Here is a 21,187-nt window from a genome sequence, read left to right on the forward strand (position 1 = left end):
TACTAATTATTGCACGTTTAGTTAATTTTACTATCTATTAGTTATACTTGAAAATTTCGGCTAGAAGGATTTCCCATTGACCATGCAAATTATAAACTATGATATGATATCATTGTCAAGCCGCCACTTTGGTTAAGCAACCGAAGTGGCAGTGATAACAGACGTTTGATGCCCAGTGAATCAATAAAAGGTTTTCGTAGATATATATGAACCAGACTTATATCAGCTGTTTTTCATACTTACATACATAGGCTATCAGTGCAAATGCAAATAATATAAAATAAATACTTATGTAATCAACCAATTATTACAAACAATCAAAAGTATTAACTTCAGCAGGAAAATTATGCCAATAGAAAGCGCAAATTCTACTGAATATAATGATAATTTTGAAACAAAAGCACTCTAGTTAAATCAGTTATGGTCGCACTAATTTATGTGATAGCATAATAGCTGTTTATGGAACAATGCGCTTGCGACGGTAGCTTGTCGCCCACGTGTTTAATACATCTGGAACTTAGTACGAAATTATAAACCAATACACTTAACTAGATTTTGTGGTTATATATGGAGAGTAATACGAAAATTGACGATACAAATTCTGTTTTGTTTGGTTTATTTTAGTGGAACGAATTAATTATGAATGTTTGTGATTCTATTATGAATTATAAATAAATTTGATGTTAATAATAGAGAAACAAGCAGGTTCAAATACGGTTTTTGTGGTCTGGCGTTTAATGTCGTGGAGTCTTTATTCTCGGTAAACCGCTATTATGTCTATAACCGGACGTTCCTTATTTAGTCTAAAAACTAACAACAATATATATCTATTGATACTGATTATTTAAAAATGTTATTGAAACATTAATTTAATTGATTCGTACTCTGAAGGATTGTTAAACTTAAATGGATTTAAACACTTCATGTTCAGAAAAATCTTATACGATAATAAAGATGTCATAAATAAAATAAAAAAAACACAAGAATTTTAAAATGAGTCAACAAAACAGAGCTATCTAGTGAACTTCGTATTTTGTAGTTTATACTGTTAAATTTTCAATAAAAAAATATATTAGGGGAGGAGGCCGATGGCTGGCCATGCGTTATACTCGTGAACGGGTGCTTTTTGTGGTGTATGTATGCGGTGATATTAGTTGTTTCTTCTGTTATTCCCACGAGTATGTAAGTGCGTGCTCCTATTTTACAATGCCTCTTGCTGATAGTGGACAAATCTTTGTTTTTAATTTATTTTATTATTCTTTATTAATCACGATGTCATGAAACATGGTGTAATGGTTGCAGCTCCTAACAAACGTTGTGTAAAAATAAAAAATTGGCGATTAAAAAGAGTGGCGGAGAGTTTATTGCCAGTTCTTTTCTTCCGTTCTACACCTTTGATTTGAGAACTGGCAGTAAATGTAAAATTAGCAGCATTTAGTGTATATTTCTTTTTTGACGTTCATAACTGTACATTACGTTACCTACATGAATGATTTTAAAATTTGAATTTAAATTAGTATAGGGTTTTTGCGAAATAAAATAACCACTTACAAATTGATATGTCTTCTTTTATACACAGTATAATAAACTATTTACACACTGTACAATGCAACAAATAATCTATTAAGTACTCGCTTACACTAAACACACTTCTACAAACACATAAAATATCTTGTGTGATATTCAAAAATTAAAATATATAAAAATAACACAAAATATGTACTTATTTTTAAGTTACGATGTAAAATCATACATAAAAGATTGATACAATACGGCCTAAAATTTAGACAAATCAATTCAACTATCAAATAAAAATTTAGGCCTATTAACACATTTCATGTATTAAAACTAATTATAATTTCGTGTAAAATAATACAATAATGTTACCAACATTTCGAATCAAATGAGACAGACAACACACCTACAACTAATACTAGCAATTATCTAACACACAGTGATAGTTCAGTCTGTCGTTTAAATAACGTTGGTAACTTCATCTAACTCATTTAAATGCGAATGATTACACAAGACTAGCTGTCAATTTCTTTGGCTACGATGTTCTAAGCGACTTAAATAAAATTCATTCACTGTACAAAAACTAATAAATAAAGATGTAAATGGCATATAAAATCGGTGCTTAAATTTAACAGAAATATGGAATCTTATAAAAGTAAAAAATATTTTATACTTATAGTAAATTATTACGCTATCTAACATTATACGTTTTTGACATCAGTCAAACGAGTAGTGGAATAAACTATACAAGATGGCGATTTCGTACAAACTAAGTTGCTAAACATCTAAAATAAGGTTTTTCTATCGTAGTTATTTGGAAAACTGTTCATGCTTTTTCTGTCAAACATTAAATTATAATAATTATGTAATTCAATTATTTTGTATTTGTTTTTAAAATAACTAAACAATAATAAGCTATCTATTTGTATTTCGCCGATAGATGGCGTTTTTTACAATAATCAATCGTTCTGTCAAAGTTAGGATACATAAAGTCAATATTTGTACGATAGAAAAATCTTTTCTTAGTTTACACCCAGATTAAATAATATTTACTTAGCTAAAGAAAAAGATCGATACAAAAAATAATTGTTTTCTACACCTATCATCTACATTCGTGCGTTCCCCATATATTATCTACACTTTCATTTTGGAATAATCTTTCTTTTTACAAGCACCGATATGTCAAAATGGACTATATACCTAAACTACATTTCTCAAATGTAATAATTTAGAATTTGATTTTTACATTTCTAGGGACATACTTCTAACACAATATCGAATTTTAGTTCCAATTATATCTATGAAACATATAATATAAATTAATAAAATTTATTTTATTATGTCTGATTTGTGACATTTGATATATTTCATTCAAAAATCCGTTCCAACTAAATATTTTTTCAATGAAAAATAAGTTATAGATATTAAATGTAATAAAAACTGCTAACAGGTCATCTTTATAATATTGAATACTTTTTGTATTTGTAATAAGAGCATGATGACTTTTTTGTACACGTTTTACAGTTATTAAGCCGGAAGTCGAATCTTTTGGTACTTGCGTCAACTACTAAGATTAAAGAATGTTTAGTATTACAATAAGATTCTTCTGCAACAGAAGCTCACAATATATGTTAATTTTTTGTTTATTATTAAAGTTAAGGATTAAAAATAAAGAATATAGGAAAACTTAATGTAACGCCATCTTACGTCGACATCGGAACTAATTCAGCCTTCCTTATATTATAGTGTTCTACAGTATCGACGGATATGTTTGGGACTTTAAAATATCAGGGCTTTTATGTACTTATATGATTGTGCTATAAAATACTTAAATTACTTCAATGTAACAGATTTAACAAAAAATAATGAAACTAAATCTACAACAGCTGTTTCAAAATAAAATGGCACAGACAAAATCTATGAGATCTTCTCTCATGTAGTCAATTTTAAAATATTATGCGAAATTTTCTTTACATTAAAGAAAAAAGGTAAAGTATGGTAATGTGAAAAGGATATAAATGAGTCATTAATTCTACTTTACCCTGGTTCATGGGACGATTCCCATTAACTTTGCTTACAGCCTTCAAAATTTATTGTCCACACATCCGAAACTAGGAGCGCTGCAATTGTATTGTCAATCGAGATTTTAAACAGAATAAAATCCAAAAACCAGACATTTCAAATTAAGCCCATTTCTATTCAAAGACGACTTAACATTAAACATCTAGATTGACATTACAAGACATTACGAACAGAATGGTTTTCATATGAAATAACAATTCCTTACACTTTATGCGACATTGAAACGTACAAATTGTCAAAAAATTGACTTAAACATAAATGGTGGCCCTACTTGATCTACGCACCCTTTAACACACATCTATAGGCCACCTCATTCGAACCTTTATCTTACACTTATAAAACGTACATACGTAACGTACGCGTCACGCACGTATTCGTTTCGTACGACAGACATTTTTTTTAATTTAAAAAATGGCTATTTAAAAATCGTGACGTGAAAGTGGCTTTAGAATTGAGCACCTCCTAAATTTGCAATTTTTAAACATTTTTTATTTCTTTATAAATGCTAATGAACCGGTACCAACAAAGTACAAGTTTTAGTTGTAGGCTTTTCGCGCGATTTTAAACACTGGGTTTCCAAAGCCTCTAGGCGATCTAGGTTATCTTAATATCGACGGGTAAATACTCACAAAGCCCCAATTTCTGGATACAATTGGGGTATGCCGGACCCTGTTTCTCTATATTGCAGTGGATCAGCTCTAAATTCCACCGATTTTAAGGCCATATGGCCATATATTTTCGTGAATTTGTCGATGCAAGCAGAACGTTGCGTCATATGTTTAGCGTCCGCCGAAAGCATTTCGGTGTTCGTACATTCAGGGCATTTGAACTTTTTTCGCGGTGTCACCTGAAATTTTAATTTTAATAGAAATTTAACACACGACATTCTTTGCTCATAGTTTTAAAAATGTTATACATTTGCACACACGGTAGAATTACTGTGTATTTTTTTGTTTATTACTGTAAATTTCTGATCTAATAGCTTATATTAATAAAAATAAATCAATGTTGTTCTGGGGCATATATTTCTGTATCCATTTCATGATAATTTGTCAATCTATAGGCAAGAATGCTAGAATCAGAGCCAAGTCGGCTTCCTCACGATGTTTTCCTTTACCCTTCGAGTGAATGTTATATGCGGACATAAAATAAATAAAAATAAAATACGTTTATTTTGGAACATAAGATCTTCTAGGTATCACTTATTCCACGTCAATCAATTCAAACTTGTAGGCATCCCTACTCATCGGCAAAGACAGAGGGTGTAGGCCGAGAGAAAAAGCCGGCGTAAAAAACTCTCGGTACTCGGTAGTCAGAAAATCCATTGGTGCACAGCCGGCGATCGAACTTACGACCTCAGGGATGAGAGTAGCACGTATAAAGCCACTAGGCCAACTGCTCTAAATGCTCCAATGGATTTATTATAAAAAAAAGGAGACGACATTCTTTGTTGGCAAGATATATACACACAGTTATTCTACCGTGTGTGCACAAACTATGTAAAAGCAACTGAATCTCATGTAACGTATTATATAATTCAGATCATATCATATAAAAAATTGTGCGTAATTTCAAAGTACAGCCAGTATCATGAACATACATGATAAGGCATGACGCAGGTTTAGGAATAAGAGTGAGTGCATTTTGTTTTCTTTGAACCTTTAGCTTTCTGAAAACGGAAAATTTGTCGGTGTTTTGAATAGTCTCTGATGCTTATTTATCAGATCTATTAACAGTGTTATACTAAATTTATTTTACAAATTTAATAACTACAATTTCAAATTATTGACAGATAGATGATGTCAACTACGAAAATTCAGAAAAACATGCAAAAATACCTTAATAGGTGCCTTTCTTGTGACATTCGCGACGAGGAAATTCATTGCGATATCTTCGCAGTTGAAGTTGTCGTCCACCCATTGCCGAATCTCAGAAGGCATCTTATGTGTGTAGTACCACGACCAGATTTTGTGGTGAAATGCTGCTCCAGTTAACACCTTTAGAGATTGTGTTACCCAAATTATTTAGAAAGTTTTAATAAGCGCGCGGACAATATTAATTTAATAAAAATAAATTATATATTGCATAAAGACAAAATACAATTGAAATAGAAACACTTAATAATTTATATATGAAATCGAAACTTGATTACTATTGAGAATCGCTTATGTATCATATTAATACATGTCTTTGCAATGCATAAATGTTTTGTTAAAGGAGGTATGTATGTATACTTATTCACAGAATATAGCATTAACGCAATTTAATGCTAAACAGAGTATCTAAAATGACAACACCGTAATGGTAATAATATAAAGTACTATTAACTAAATTATTACTAAAATCATAATCACGAATCTTCCCACATTTGTTCATCGATAATGTCTTTATTAAAAGCTTTCAAAATTATTTTTTATTTAAATGAATTCTGCATAATTTTTGTATTTTCCGTAGTTCAGAAACTATAACTACTACTCAGGAGTTGATTCCACGTATAGTAGTTATAGGTTGGACACAGACAACAACAAAGATGTTATACCATAGATATTTCGTTCGTCCATTCACTGTGATACTTCCAGGTGGCGGTTACATTGTCCCAGACGTGCAGACGGGATGGGAAACCCACTATCCGATCTGGAAACTCTCGCCACACATCAAACCTGGAATTTGGCAAAAAATATTCAAATATCAACATTAAAATTTATTTTATTACACCTTACTCATAACATAATATCGTTTAATATATTCTTCTGACATAAATTTAATGTCTTAAAGGTCAATTCATATTGTAACTCAGGTCTTGAACTTAGATATTTTACACTCCACAAAAAAAATTTGCTACGGCATTGTTGATTTAAGCACCATACGAATCCTTTATTATGTATACATTAAACTTTCTTTTCAAGCTTTTTTCCATATTTTTAACCACATGTGTTGCTGGCTTTTATTGTCTCTAGCTAGACAAAGAGATGTATGATAAGATTTAAGGGAGACCTTACAGATCTAAAAATTAAAATAGAAGTTTAAAACTTACCCAAACTCCAATTCATCAGGGGTTAACATAATAATATCGTCGTCAATAGTCAACTGACATTCAGTTTCAATGTCATCGTAGGGGAAGAACCTATTCGACAGTTTGTTCTCTTTCGTTCGTATCACTTTCAGCGGCTTGTTAATCACTGGCCACTCGGAAGCTGGAAAAGTAAAATTACTATTATTATAACTACTTGCAAAGTAATTGACTTTACAGAAATGTTATTAGTCGGCGATTAATACAACTCGTGGGTTTTAAACCCAATTGAAGAAGTAGGTCTGCACTTGATATATACAATTAATTTTTTTGGAGTTATACTTCTTTTGGCGCGTTAGGGAAAAATTTTGACGAGTTTTGAAGTGATGAAATTTTGTACAATGCGTGCGTGCAATGTCACAAAATCTGACACTCTGAAGCGCATCAAGCATAGTCAACATTTTAAAATATAAATGTCCATTTCTTTAATTATATAAAAATAATTTTATTGTGACATATAAATAAATTTTATTTAGATAATGCGTTTTAATAAAACTTTCAACTTAAATACCTATCTTCTATTGTTAGTCGTTTTTTCTACAAACGTTCAATAAGGCGAAAGATAAAAAATCATTTTTATCTTGTTACGCCAAAGAAATACAACTACTAACGCGTGTACATAAGTACACAAATGTTAGTTAGTTAAATAGGGTCATATACGCGGCCATATATATATATATATATATATATATATATATATATATATCAGGTAGATCTGTCGCCGAGAAGCCAGACAGCAGGGGAGTGTCAAATCTCTCCTGCCTTCTTCTATCATACTTCATAACATCATACATCAATTCCTACTTGTTAGATCTGAGACTGATCTGACCCAAAGGACCTGGGAGACTTGTCTTTAAATTCCCCCTTTTCCTACATTTTGATGACAGGCTTACAATGGACTTAATTCAAGCCGATTTTTATATAACTGATGTTATTTTGTTAAGCGACATTTGCTTATCTGTATTGGAATGTATATTTAATTATAGTGATAACATTGGATAATACCACACGCAGAGCAATAGTTAGATGAATTTGCATTATATTCGTAATCAATAAGATAAGATTTATCTATACCTCCAATTAAATTCTCACCTTTAATTGTTGCAGCAGAAATATCCACGATTTCTACTCTATGAAATAACTGTGAAATATTTTAGATGTGTAAAATCATTTAATCCGAATGAAAGTAGATTCCGCGTGCTTCACGAGTTGCAATACGAGCTTTAAACTGATGTTAGCTAACTGAAACTGACAGATTTCTTCGCAAAGGCAATAATGTTCTTCAGCAATGAAGCTTCAATCATTTTAATATCATGCTTTGCGTTTCGTTTTCCTTTGTAGTAATAATATTTTTAACAATAAAGTACTATTTTTATTATTAAAAATATAATTATTATATTGTATAATATATTAAAAATATTTGATGATTTTTTAGAAATAAAATATTGCCACTTGGTTGTCATATATGTATTTATAGATGCGTTCAAAATTGCGTGAGTGTGTTTTACAACCGCAGTATGAAGTCCGATCTCTATGAACTGTTCTAAAAAAATTGCAGATTCTATATAGGAATTAAACCTGATTTTCGCCGAAAAAATTGAAGGGATGAGACACGTAAGTCGTCATAGATAAATATAAATAATATAATTTCGGAACTCTAAATATATAAAATATTGCAGATGAATAATACGGATGTTTAATTAATTTTATTGCAAATCCTGTACAAGGTTTGTAACTTTATTATAGCGTTAAAATAGTATTTATGCAAATTTGTTCCAAATGTGCTATCTATTTCTTTTTCAGAAGATTGTATCTATTTGATGGATTAATACTGCTACACCCTTGATATTTACGGTTAACCTAATTAAGACTATTATTAAACAAAACAATTGATTCTCTTTTGTTTTAGATGCAAAAGCAAAACCATCCGCCATTATTAAACTAAACTATAATAACTATTATAATGTACACCACCTCCACAAAAAATAATACGTTTTAATAATCAAGCCCAAAAACCCGCTATCTGTAACACGTTCGTATACTTAACGTAAACCGTAGAAGATATGCTGTCGGGTTACTGTAGTATAATGCAGACAGAGTCGCCGTGATAAATTATTCCTTGAAAATATAATATTCTTTTGCCCTGCTGTAATTACAACTACGCCATTATGCATTGTCTCACATCTCTAGTTAAAGAGAAGTAAACAAAAACTTAATTTTCTTTTCAACGTACCTAACACAATACTCTCTTTAAATATTTCATACAGTCCCTGTACAAAATTTAAAGCTTTTTTATTAAGACGAATATACACTAAGTTACTAATATGTCGTCATAAATAATCTATGACAAAATATAGATAGATATTACCTACAAAGGATCTATGTAGAAGGATTTTTTTTTCTTTTTTTTTTAAACTCCCTTGCCCCCTGCAAACGGGCAGGAGGCTCACATGAAGTTAAGTGAAACCGCCGCCGATGGGCATTGGACACTCTCCATGAGAGGGCTAGCGTTGCCGGCCTTTTAATAATTGGTACGCTATTTTCTTGAAGGACCCTAAGTCGAATTGGTTCGGAAATACTTCAGTGGGCAGCTGGTTCCACAAAGCGGCGGTGCGCTACAAAAACTGCCTTGAAAGACGCGCATTTGTCGGCGGCGGACGTCGAGGTGATACGGGCGGAATTTCGTATTCTGCCTCGACATCCGATGATGAAACTCAACTGCAGGTATTACTCCAAACAACCCCTCTGAACACTCTCCATGGTAAATGCGGTAGAAGATGCATATTGACCCCACATATCTACGCAACGCCAAAGGATCAAGCCGCTTGGAGAGAACAATATTTATATTATGTAGAACAACATTTAAACCTTAAATCTTTTGCCGGCAATGACTGTTGACATATATTATATATTCATATCATTATTAAATAATACGTAAACCCCACAATACCAGCTACTCTATAGTGACAGAGCCGAGTTAGGCCAGTTAAACGTATAACTATACCTCTCTAATGAGCCATTGCGTTCGAACCCCAGCTGTGTATCAATGGATTTATCTTCGTGAGTAATTAACACGGAAACTTATCACGAAGTGTAAATTAATAAATTTATTAAATAAAAATTGTCAACGAAACAGATGTATAAATGTTTCCGCTAGGGCTCCCATTGGGATCTGGGGAGTTAGATGTTAAACCTTACAACATTACAGAACATAATCTTTTTTAACAAAAATGTTAAGATACAAAAGGGAACATATACTGTAAACCCTAATTATTAACAATGAACATATTATTTCGATAAATTATAATAAAAGTTAAAATTTTCTTTTAAAAGCTGTATTTTTATTTTCAACATTTAAAAGGAATTGCGAACCATTACTAATCACTTCATCATTGCAACTTTTTATTAAAAGCGCTTTACAAATACGTTTCATAATACCTATATATTTCTTACGATTCCACTTGCATTTACACGCGACTGAGTATTTTCATCAACAATTTTAATATTAAAACAATATTTTCTTGAAATAAACGCGGACTTCATATGTAACCATTTATAGTCGTACGTCGATTTATAACCATAAATATTATATACAAGTAATACTATACATAAAAGAACATAGATGATAAAAGGTTTACTAAATTTATAGTTAAGCTAACTTAGTCTTAGGAACAGATTCATAAACGAGACTCATTTAGCACTAAGACTTCCGTAGGTATATTCAAATCCAAATTTTCGAATTATTTACTTTATATTAATATAAATATTATGTATTTTTATGAGTTATTAACGTTAATTAAAATTAATATTAAAAAAAAATACGAGATCTAAAAATACTTACTGACATACTTACTTTAAAAACCTAAATGACTTAATTTTTGTGTAAAATTTTGGAAAAAAAGTCGCCGCCGCGTGTCAAATATCACCAACTCAACCCAATTCAAAAAAGCACAATTCCTAATAATAAAATATGGCTAGATCAGTATCAAACGTTCGTTATCTTACATCCACTACGGCTTAATAATTTCCATATTTCCATTTCAAAAATGCATAAGAGAGCATTTTATATGAGTGAGCTATACGAAACTCTACGGTTGAACAAAAATCTCGGTTCATTTTTATGTCAACCACGGGATAAAATACGTCCACTCCGCTAAGTGCATGAGGCACTAGACATGACACGAGACAGGCGGCAGTTTGGAATAAAAAAGCCTCCATTTAAGCTCAGCATAATGATTATACGAAGATTATTTTTTAGAGCTAACGAGCCTCACCGCCCAAAAAGGGCAGTCATCGAAGCCCATAAATATCCATTTTAGTTACGTTGTCGGCCTTTGAGGGAGGAGGCTACCCTTTTTTAAAACTTTTGAAGTCGCCACCACCGAGATTTTATAGTTCGTAAAAGACCGTAGAAGACTTTATCTTATATGAAGCAGCTTTCTTACCCCAAACGATTTTTGGGTTCACACCGCTTAAAAACATTTGACAGCTCAAGTTGAAATGAATGCAGATTTATGTTTAAGTCACGTTCTGTTGTCAAACTGTTCTTTAATTCACAGAGTAAAAACGATTGTGAAATCATCGTGAATATTTATCTACTCATGCGGAGCCGGGGCGGATGACAGTCAATTGATTCATAGCTGATTTCACAATAGAAATCGCCATTAGAAGTAGATATCTATTGTAATATACTGGGTTTTTGGGTAATATTCTTTAAATTTATAATTCAAAATCAAAACTTAGTAGTAGGTATGTAAGTCCTATTGAGGTTACGGTTATATTTTTTTTTATAGAACGGGGCAAACGAGCAGGCTCATCTGATGTTAAGTGATGGCCGCCCATGGACACTCTCAATTCCAGAGGCGTCCCGAGTGTGTTGCCGGTGTTTTAACGTTGAAGAACCCTAAGTTGAATTGGTTCGGAAATACTTCAGTGGACAGCTGGTTCCACAAAGTGGTGGTACGCGGCAAAAACTGACAGTTCCATATTAAAATCATAATCGCTATTGCGGCTTGTGAAAATTACCTTAATATTTTTCCTATAAATATAAATAGTATCACAGACAGCCCCACGGGACTCTACTTCTAGGCAAAAACGTATTTGAAAACGTTTTCAGTAAAAGCATACTCGAGCATAGTGACTTGAACACTAGCTCGCTTTGTATAAGACTTCGAACAATACCTTGTTGACCACCTGTTAGACTGGAAGAACTCTGAAAGGGCAAGTATTATGGGCCCTTATGAGTGTTTGTTTAGTAAGTGTAAACAGTTGAAATTGCAAACGGAAATGCAACCGTTTTACTAGGCTGGTAAAAACGCCACTACGTTAAATTTATTATATTATAAAAAAATATTTCAACAAAAGCCTGCCCTATTTCACAACACGATTGAATTTTCCCAGTCCTATATTGTACACTGAATAAATACAACCAGAAAACCATTCAGAAAATATTATTACAATATACGTTCAAAACGACATAGCAAAAACGATTCATTGAAAAAACATTGAAAGTGTATTTCGATTAATATCCAATAGCGCACAGTGAAAAATGGTTTCTACTGTGTTGCGAATACAAATGATATTGCAATCTAAATATTTAATTTCACTCTCGATACACGGTGCGTGCGAACAGAACTATCCACGCTTGTATTGTTTTTTCAAACAAGGTATTATTTAACACTGTCAAAACACTTCAGTTTCAGCAAATTTGTTTCGAACATGCAATCCATCACGGTTGAGGATAGACAAGTCAAAACTTCATGAAACCAATTATAGCTTGATCGGCGAGCTATCAACACTTTTTGCCGATAGATTTAACCTTTGACGCCCTTTATAATACGACTTCCAACATAGAGGATGCTCAAACCGGACTGCTACTTAAAAAAGCTGTGTCTGCATTTCTCAAACGAAAGCTTTGAGATAAAAATATTAAATAGTTCATTCATTTTATAGACTCTGATTAAATTAATATGCAGTACATAACAGTCTTTTTGCGATAATCTTGTTTGTAACACTTAATGAGGTTTAAGTTTTTATTTTGCCTATAATTTTGTTCCTTGTGTTGTCTGTTTCTATATGATGTGAATGTCTGGAAATGAAGCATCCAATTTTCTTGTATTTTAAGAATGCATATATATAACATATAGGTAAATTAATTTTCATATCGATTCTTGTATGGTATTATAATCGTGCTAAGCTAGAAAATTAAAACCCGTTATAATTATTTTAACTTAAAGGCTGCAAAGCATTCAGCAATTCCACGATTCATAACTATAGTATCAATAAATGTATAAAGGAATTTACGAATAATTGCAGCTCAAATTCTATAGAAAGGTCATGTTTTGTCGTCATCACAATTGGTATGACCTGAATCTCAAAGAATGTACCTTTGCCGTTGTCATTATAGAAATATCAACTCAATTTATACTTTTGACGAAACGTAAGATTCAAAGGAATATTAAAGGAAAGGCATTCTAATGGCCTAATTACCGACATTCTTAAATATTAAATACATCATTTCAATTAGTTTCAAGCATCATTCCTAAATTTTAGTTTAACATCATTTTATATGCTTGCACGCTAGAAGTGCTTTGGAGAGAGTGAATAAATTAATATATTAGTGTCTAGTAACACTTATCATAGACAAATCATAAACATACCTAAAAAAATAGACATTTTTTTAAAAGAAACATCGTAGACGTGGATGTTAATCTCCGGAACTATTTAATCCAATTGACACTTTTCATGCGCGGCGATTGCAAGTTTCTAATTCAAGCAACTATTTCCGCCGTGCCGCGTATGATAATTACAAAACTTTTTTAACTTGTTATTCGGTCGTATTTTACATTTAAAAAAATATTATAATTAAATGCACGAATAGTTTATTACTACATCTAATAATTAAAGTGATTCTTAATTTGAATAGAATTAAAAAAAAACACACATCTATTGACCAATATCTTTTGCTGAAGAATAGGGTGAGATTGAGAAAGACGATTTTGTCCCCTGTGTGGGAGTGACACTAAGCGTTAAGTCATGTTCTGAATCTTATCTACAGTTTAATTAAAATTCAATTAAAAAAACTCACCGGGCGGTGGTTGCAATTTCTGGTTATTCCATACAACCAAAATCTTCGCTAGGCTGGGCGTTCGCACCAATTTTCTGATGAGCGTGAACAGGCTATCGACGCGGTCATATGTCAATATGACAGCCGTGAAGCCTGGCGCCTTTGGTGCTGTTACTGGGAGGAAAAGGGGATTCACAGGCCCGTACTGCAAACAAACAATTACATTTTGAATTATCATAGCGTTGATAAGTACGTAAAATATTATTCTTTTTCGGTAACAAAAAACTAAGATACAATAAATCAGCATACAGCATACACAAAAGATTTTCATCTGATAAGTAACTTTTAATACATTACGAAATTAGCACATAGCATCTTCAAAACTAGATCAGAGCCAAAACTCAATTATGTCAAGAACCTCCTGTTCATCCCGACTATTCTCTGAGGGTTCTTCGAACATCGAATGGATTATTGAATACCTAAGTTTCGCGTTAAATAATGAAACTATTTGCTTAGTCATACCGACGTCGTGCCTGGGGACATTAGTTATCAGTATTACTCAAGCTGTCTGTTATGATTTCCATATAGATTATATTCAACATGACTCCACTATTGACTTAGCTTTACTTATAATATAGATAAATAGTGAACTTTTTCATCATCAATGGTACAGTATTATAGGTTTTTATAGAGCAGACGGGCTTTCCTTATGATAAAGCCCACCTTCACAATGCAATAAGACTCGCAAATGAATTGCCGGCCTATACGCTACGCTCTTTCGTGTATTGACTTTAACCTCCATCGCATTTCAAAGAATGGATTGAATAAATATATGTAATATTTGGAACCAGCTGCCGACTGAAGTATTTCCGAATCAATTCGACTTAATTCCCAAGGAAAGTGCGTACCAATTTTTAAAAGGCCGGCAACGCACTCCGGAGTACTCTGGCAAGAGCGTCTATAGGCCGCGGTATCAATTAACATCTGGTGAACCTGATATAAATAAAATCAAAAAGTTTTAAGTATTTACTCCCTATATATTATTATAATTGTTAAGTTGCCTAATAAGTTGTGATACAGGCTGTAGGTACGCCTACGATTTATTAAAAAACTAAGTTACCCGAAACCCTTAAAGGCTGATTGGGAACTGCATTTCAGACAGTAGTAAAATTCTTTATAGTAATATAATTTGTAGAAAATGCCAAGGAAATACGATAGCAACCTCGAAGCCTCCGAAATGCGGTCAGTTCGGCATTGCCGTGGTTACGGCGGGTATTGGTCAGTCATCTCCGCAGTCTTGAGTCCCCGAAACAATGTGACTAGTCTAAATACCGTCATTTATACAAATAATAATCGGAAACATTATTATCAAGAGAAAATTGTCTCTTACTCGATTAACATTGGATTGGTTCACGCAATAGATAACAACGGTATGCGTTTTATGCATGAGCATGATTTAGATATCACAGCCTAGATTATAATCTAACCCAGCTGATAAGTAAGACGAATGTGATTTCTCGTGATAAGACTTTTTTTAGAGTTCCATAGCTATGGCAAAAATGGAACGCTTGATCATGTCTTCTCTATCTCTCCATGAAAATGTGCTGTCATTAAAAAATGTACACTAACACCATGTTAAGTATTTTTAAGCCGTATTATTTAATTTATTGTGTAAGTATTATCATGTATCCCTTAACTACAGTTAACACCGATATCTGGGATCCATCCCACTCTAGTCTGTGCGGAAAGAGAACCCACACGGGCGTGGCGGTTTTTCGAATTCTCAAAGTCTCTTTCGAAAAATTCGAAGTCTGGAAAGTATAATTCTAAGGCATTTAATTCCACGCCGGTTCTCGGGTGTCCGCACAAACTACTCAGATTATGTATAGTTACATAATTTTCCTGAGAGTAACGGCGTTGTGCTGACATATATAGAAACATGAAAAACCATATAGTTATGCTTTATAATAGCAATAATCATTATGGAATTGGGATTAGTCTAATAAATAAATATAAGCAATTAGATATCCTGAATGTTTTATGTCAATCATCTTATTGGGCTTCTCTAACAATATTATAGCTGTTTTTACTACTCAAATCATTAAATGGTATATAATCATATTTATACTATTATACTGTTGTCTCATAAATATATCAATAAAAACTTATTCGAACCTCGAAATTAGCTATCCTATGCAGTAGTACATACCGGCTATGTAGCCGAAATGTGAAGTAGAATTCTTATTCGGGGTATTTTGAGTTCCTACCATATAGAATTTCGATCACGATATATGAAAAATAAATATGTTATAAATCTTATTAACTAACAAGATTTAAATATGTAATGAAAACTCTTTAAACTAATCGAAATTTATTCACCGACACCAAAAAACGATGACAAGAACATATTTTTGTTTAAATATGTAGATCTAGAAGAATTAATTCCATTGACGCGTTTAGAACTCTAAAAGGCATAAATAGGCCACAAAAGCGGCCGCAATAAATAAACAATGTTTTTACAAGGTACCTAAATGAACACTGACCTAAGTAAATATAATCTGGGGCAATCATTAACAATCAAATATTTACAGCTAATCAATAAAACCCTCTTGATTGATATCATCTATACGTCAAACAGTAAATTCTTAGATATATTACATTAAATCAAAATTAAAATACAATAAGAGCATAACGTAAAAAATGTTTTCATTGTTTTAAGATGTTTTTTTTAATAAACTTTGTAAATGCTAGACTGCAATTTTTATATTCGTGGCTGGTGAATGCTTTTTTCTACAAGTGGCCTAGAGTTTGACTGATAAAACGATGACGTGAGTCTTAGGTTCCGATGACCCTTTTAAAAATCCGTCTTAATAGAACTATAATTTTCCAATAAGACGGATTTTTCCAATGATATTTCCAATTTAAAAAATATCTCATAATATTCAATAATTCATTTAAATAGAAGTAGCAACGACAAATATTCACAAAATATTTGTTTATATTTTGAAAATAATAGTTGTTATTTAAAAAAATACGATGTTAATTGCGAATTTGTGGCATTTTACAATTGGGTGTGAATGTGAAAGTGAAAACTTACCAAATGCTCTGGCATATTCCAATCTTCATACATTCTTGCTGACAATGGAAAAACTTTTTCATTTAAAATTTCCAATGTCGTCATAGTGATTTTCTCTATGTTAGCAAAGTATCTTTCATAAACCCATCTTAATTGCCAATATAATTCTCCACGTCGTTCATTGCTCACTGAATGTACGATTTTTAATACATTTTTTATATTGTCCTCTGATATAAAAATTGCTATTCGATTCCAATCAATGTGAGAATTGAATGGCATTACTACAGTATCTGCTATAATTATTGGAATGCATTGCGACGCTAATACATCCATTAGAACAGTCTGAATCAATCTAGCACTTCGAACAACTAAACAGAATAATCCATGTTTTAATACCTCTGGATATTCAAATTGCTTTCCAGTAGTGTACTCACACCTCTTTGTGAAATCAATTCTCTCATTCCTACAACTGTCTAACAGTAATAGGTCATTTGATGATGATGCAATACCTTGAAGTTCTGCTAAATAATCATCTGGTATATTGATCTGTGTTGAAATTATTAAGTAATCTTTTTGTTTTGGCTGTGTACTGTTGATATTAGAGGCAATATGACTGTAGAGTGGTATTGATATGTCAAATCCATATCTAAAAGTCCATGTATCAAATCCAGCTCCTGCTATAACTGCATAACTTGTGTTAAGGTCAATAACAGTATTGTAATTTGGTTCCGATCCTGGCAGCATATTAAAGATGAGATGATTTTCTCCATTGTTCCAACTGTGCAAAATCAAATATGTCAATTTAAATTGGAAGCTTTGTGTATGCAAAAATTCAAAATACATTGCCAATGCTATCAACAATCAAAGAGGTAAAGTTTTTTTTTGTGTTTTTTAAATTTGATTTGGTGATTTATAATTTATTTTTAAATTACAGGTTAATTATATTAATACATAATGTTTATTAAAATAACCTGTACTAAGCACTATCCATATGTGATAGGTGATGATTGATTTGATTAAATGTTTTATAATGTATTCAAGAATTGTAAAAACTTACTGTTTTAATGACTGCAGAACTTGAGAGATATGTGAGCTTGAAAATGTGTTTTGATTTAATGTATCTATACTAGGCACTAACAAACATGCCTCATCAGGATTAGGAGTATAATATTTACTACTCTTTATTGTTTCTAAAATCTCAAAAAATTCTCTAGAAAAACGTGAAACTGATCTCCCATCATTAGTTCTGTAGTCTTGTGGTGGATATATGTATATTGTTATTTTATCATGCCCTCCTCGGCCACATTTATAAACATTAAAGCAATTCCAATACGTGCAATTTAACACACGAGAAGCCGAAAACGCATATTCATTAGAAAGTTTTTGAATAGGTAAATTAACAGCTTCCAAATTTACTACTTCATAAAAATTTGTCCGCGGTACACTTCCCGAGAAAACATACACTACAGTAAACACTAATGATATCACTATAAACAACAGTAAACCCACGAAGAACCTATGATACAGAATTTTCCTATACGATATATTATACTTCGCTTGCTTGCTCGTTTTTAAAAGCAAATCCGCAGCCATTTGTGATTTTAACGATTAAATTGGATCTGTTAATTTATATATCGCACCCATCATTATGTAAATAATAATTAATTTCTCATTCAAAAGTTCTTAAAATTTTAAAACACTACAATGCTAAACCTTCTCCATACACAAAATCAACTTAATTTTCTGAGAAACGTCGAGTCGATCTGTCGAATGTCGCTGAATCTGACAGAGTGCAAACTAATACGACAATGACACTTATAAAGAACGGTGACTGTCAGGTGTCTTATGAGTTGTTGTCAATATGATATTTTACTGTGTCTTCAGTATTTATATTGCATAAATATGTTATTCATTGCATTTATTTTGCTAATAGATAGGTAGGTAAAAATTCCAAGCATAAATATTCTCAAGTTTTACATAATTTAGTATTTGATCACAACCGTAATGACGCTATGAAAAATAAGTATATGTGTCACAACTCACAACTTAAAACTCACATTTGACATATCAGCAAGTCACAACATTATGCAAATGAACGTACATATTTTGTTTTTGTGTCAGTTTTGTGTTGTGCGTAGTTGTGGTTTCGTTTCTCATGGCTTAAATTATTTTAATTTTATTTTTTATTTTAATCCGGTTTAATATTTCGGTTTGAGCTTGATCTGCGATGGCTTTATTACCTCCCGACCCTGTATACACCATACGAAATGTCGAGAATACACCGGTTTTCTCTTTGGCGTTTAGCTTTCTACCTGGCGGTCTCGAGAGGTTACTAGCCGGTTCAAAGAATGGCTATGTTTATGCATACAACCTTCAGGTAAGATCACACGTCAAAAGCATATTGAGTGATGTTTACAAAGGTGCATCTACGCACAAAATTTTATTAAGTAGTATTTAATTTTCTTGTCTTCATACAGCTGCTCTTTGTTTACTACCCTCAATTTGTGACCCAGAAAAACAAAATGTCTTTATGATAATATATTGAGATAAATTCTCTCTATTCGATTCTCGGTGTATAATAATAAACGCCTGCTTTGTTACAACAATAACTAAGTATATTTCCAACACTTCTTATCCTTAAACAACCACACAGCTTACAATTTAACGTCCGTCTTCGTCAAGCGGATCGGTCCGAATAACCTCACTTATTTTAGATCGTATCAAGACTACCCTTCATTATGTTTGTCACTGTCGGTATCGAGTCAATCAACTAACTTACATCGAGTAAAACATATTAAACAAATACAATCATCAAATAATCTATACTGTAAATTATAAATATTAATTATAAACATAATAAAATTGTAAAGTAATAACATATCATCATAAATTCGTTACATCGTGAATCAAGTACAATCATCAAAATAAAGTAGCTTGTAAATTGAATATAAATATTATTTAAAAATAAACGTGATTTAAATAATAAATTTGTAAAATAATAACAAGTAATCTTAAATTCATTACAATATGTTTAAAGTAAACAGTATAGTGAGGTCAAAGAATTTATTAATATGCAAAAATGTATAAATTACTTGAATGCATGTCGAGTTAAAAATAGTTTTTTATCCTTACAGACAAACAGAGTGCAACAAAAGATAAAAGTTGGTCAAGCTCCCATTCTTCATCTTTTACATACAGAAGACCAATTAGTTACTCAAGAAAAAGGTGGAAAATATAAAATATTTAATTTGACGAACTCTGGATATCAAGAGGATACATTAATTGATATGGATTACCCTGGTTTTTGTCGATTTGAAGCCAACACAAAACTCAAAACACTATATGTACCTGATAGGGAATCCCAAGTATATATTTATAACTTTACGGGCGAAAAGATTGGAAGTTTAAAACCAGAATTTTCAGAACCAAAGTTGGGAGATCCAATGTGCATGAAATACTTTGAATTAGCACCAGAAAAGTCTTACTTATTAGTAGGGTATGAAGCTGGGTGGCTTCTTCTATGGGATCTCAACACTAGTCAGGCGATTGCTAAACTTCAAACTAAAGAATGCCCCATGTCAGTGGATTTCTGTAAAGATCAGCAGAGGGGTATCATTGGGAATGCCTCAGATGTGATACAAATATTTAGTATAGGGAGAAAAGACTTGAGCTTGGTCCATGGTACAGATATAACAATAAAAAATCATGGAATTAATAAAGTGCAGTCTCGACTTGATGCAAAAGTTTTTGTTTCTGGTGGTTGGGATGGCCATATTCGAATCTTCTCGTGGTTTTCATTAAGGCCTTTAGTTGTCCTAACTGAACATAAGAGAGCAATCCAAGATGTTGTTTATTCTACCCAGAAAGTATCCATGTGGAATGCAAACATTATGGCAGCAGGTGGCCTTGATGGAGTTATTACTCTTTGGGATTTGTACAATCAAAAGCAATGATTTAGAAAAGTCATAAATATTTAATCTAATGTCATAGGCATTTGAATGATTGATATTCTTTAATAATTATTTGCATTATTAAACAACTTTTACAATTATTGTTATATATCAATCTTCAAATTGAAGAAATTTACTTGAACACCAAAGGTTGACTTAGATTTGTAATGAATTTTTCTAAAAGTCACATTCAGCTATAAAATTGGATCTCATTTTTTGTTTATTTGCCAAAAGCAAAATTAATTACAGTGTACAAAATGGTATCTACCAATTGTGGCCAAGTCATTAGAATAAGTATAATTTTGTTACAATAAAGATAATAATAATGACTATTTTCCTTGAATGATTTATTTAGCACTGTTTTCTTTCAACAAAATTAAATTGTGTTCAAAATGACATTTAGTTTTATTTCCTAACAACTATCATAA

The 21,187-nt window shown here is 31.9% G+C and overlaps 2 protein-coding genes across 3 annotated transcripts; one reads left to right on the plus strand and one right to left on the minus strand.

Moving 5' to 3' along the window:
* Positions 1–1,547: 1,547 nt before the first annotated feature.
* Positions 1,548–18,586, minus strand: LOC110993283 (exostosin-2). Its single transcript, XM_045634598.1, has 7 exons — positions 17,867–18,586; positions 16,831–17,587; positions 13,755–13,938; positions 6,632–6,791; positions 6,137–6,257; positions 5,436–5,594; positions 1,548–4,444 (listed from the first exon to the last, which is right to left on the minus strand). Exons 1-7 carry the CDS (start codon positions 18,400–18,402, stop codon positions 4,223–4,225), a joined length of 2,139 nt encoding a protein of 712 aa, XP_045490554.1. The 5' UTR covers positions 18,403–18,586; the 3' UTR covers positions 1,548–4,222.
* A 294-nt stretch (positions 18,587–18,880) lies between these two features.
* LOC110993302 (guanine nucleotide-binding protein subunit beta-like protein 1) lies at positions 18,881–21,155 on the plus strand. 2 transcript variants are annotated; one of them, XM_045634606.1, is made up of 2 exons: positions 18,881–19,186; positions 19,928–21,155. In XM_045634606.1, exons 1-2 carry the CDS (start codon positions 19,158–19,160, stop codon positions 20,760–20,762), a joined length of 864 nt encoding a protein of 287 aa, XP_045490562.1. In that variant the 5' UTR covers positions 18,881–19,157; the 3' UTR covers positions 20,763–21,155. The 2 variants fall into 2 exon arrangements, with proteins under 2 accessions (XP_045490562.1, XP_022115198.1); XM_022259506.2 differs by having other exon boundaries at positions 18,888–19,186; positions 19,944–21,155.
* Positions 21,156–21,187: the final 32 nt, after the last annotated feature.

Source organism: Pieris rapae, chromosome 3, assembly GCF_905147795.1.
Source record: "Pieris rapae chromosome 3, ilPieRapa1.1, whole genome shotgun sequence".
In the NCBI taxonomy this organism is placed as follows: Eukaryota; Metazoa; Arthropoda; class Insecta; order Lepidoptera; family Pieridae; genus Pieris; species Pieris rapae.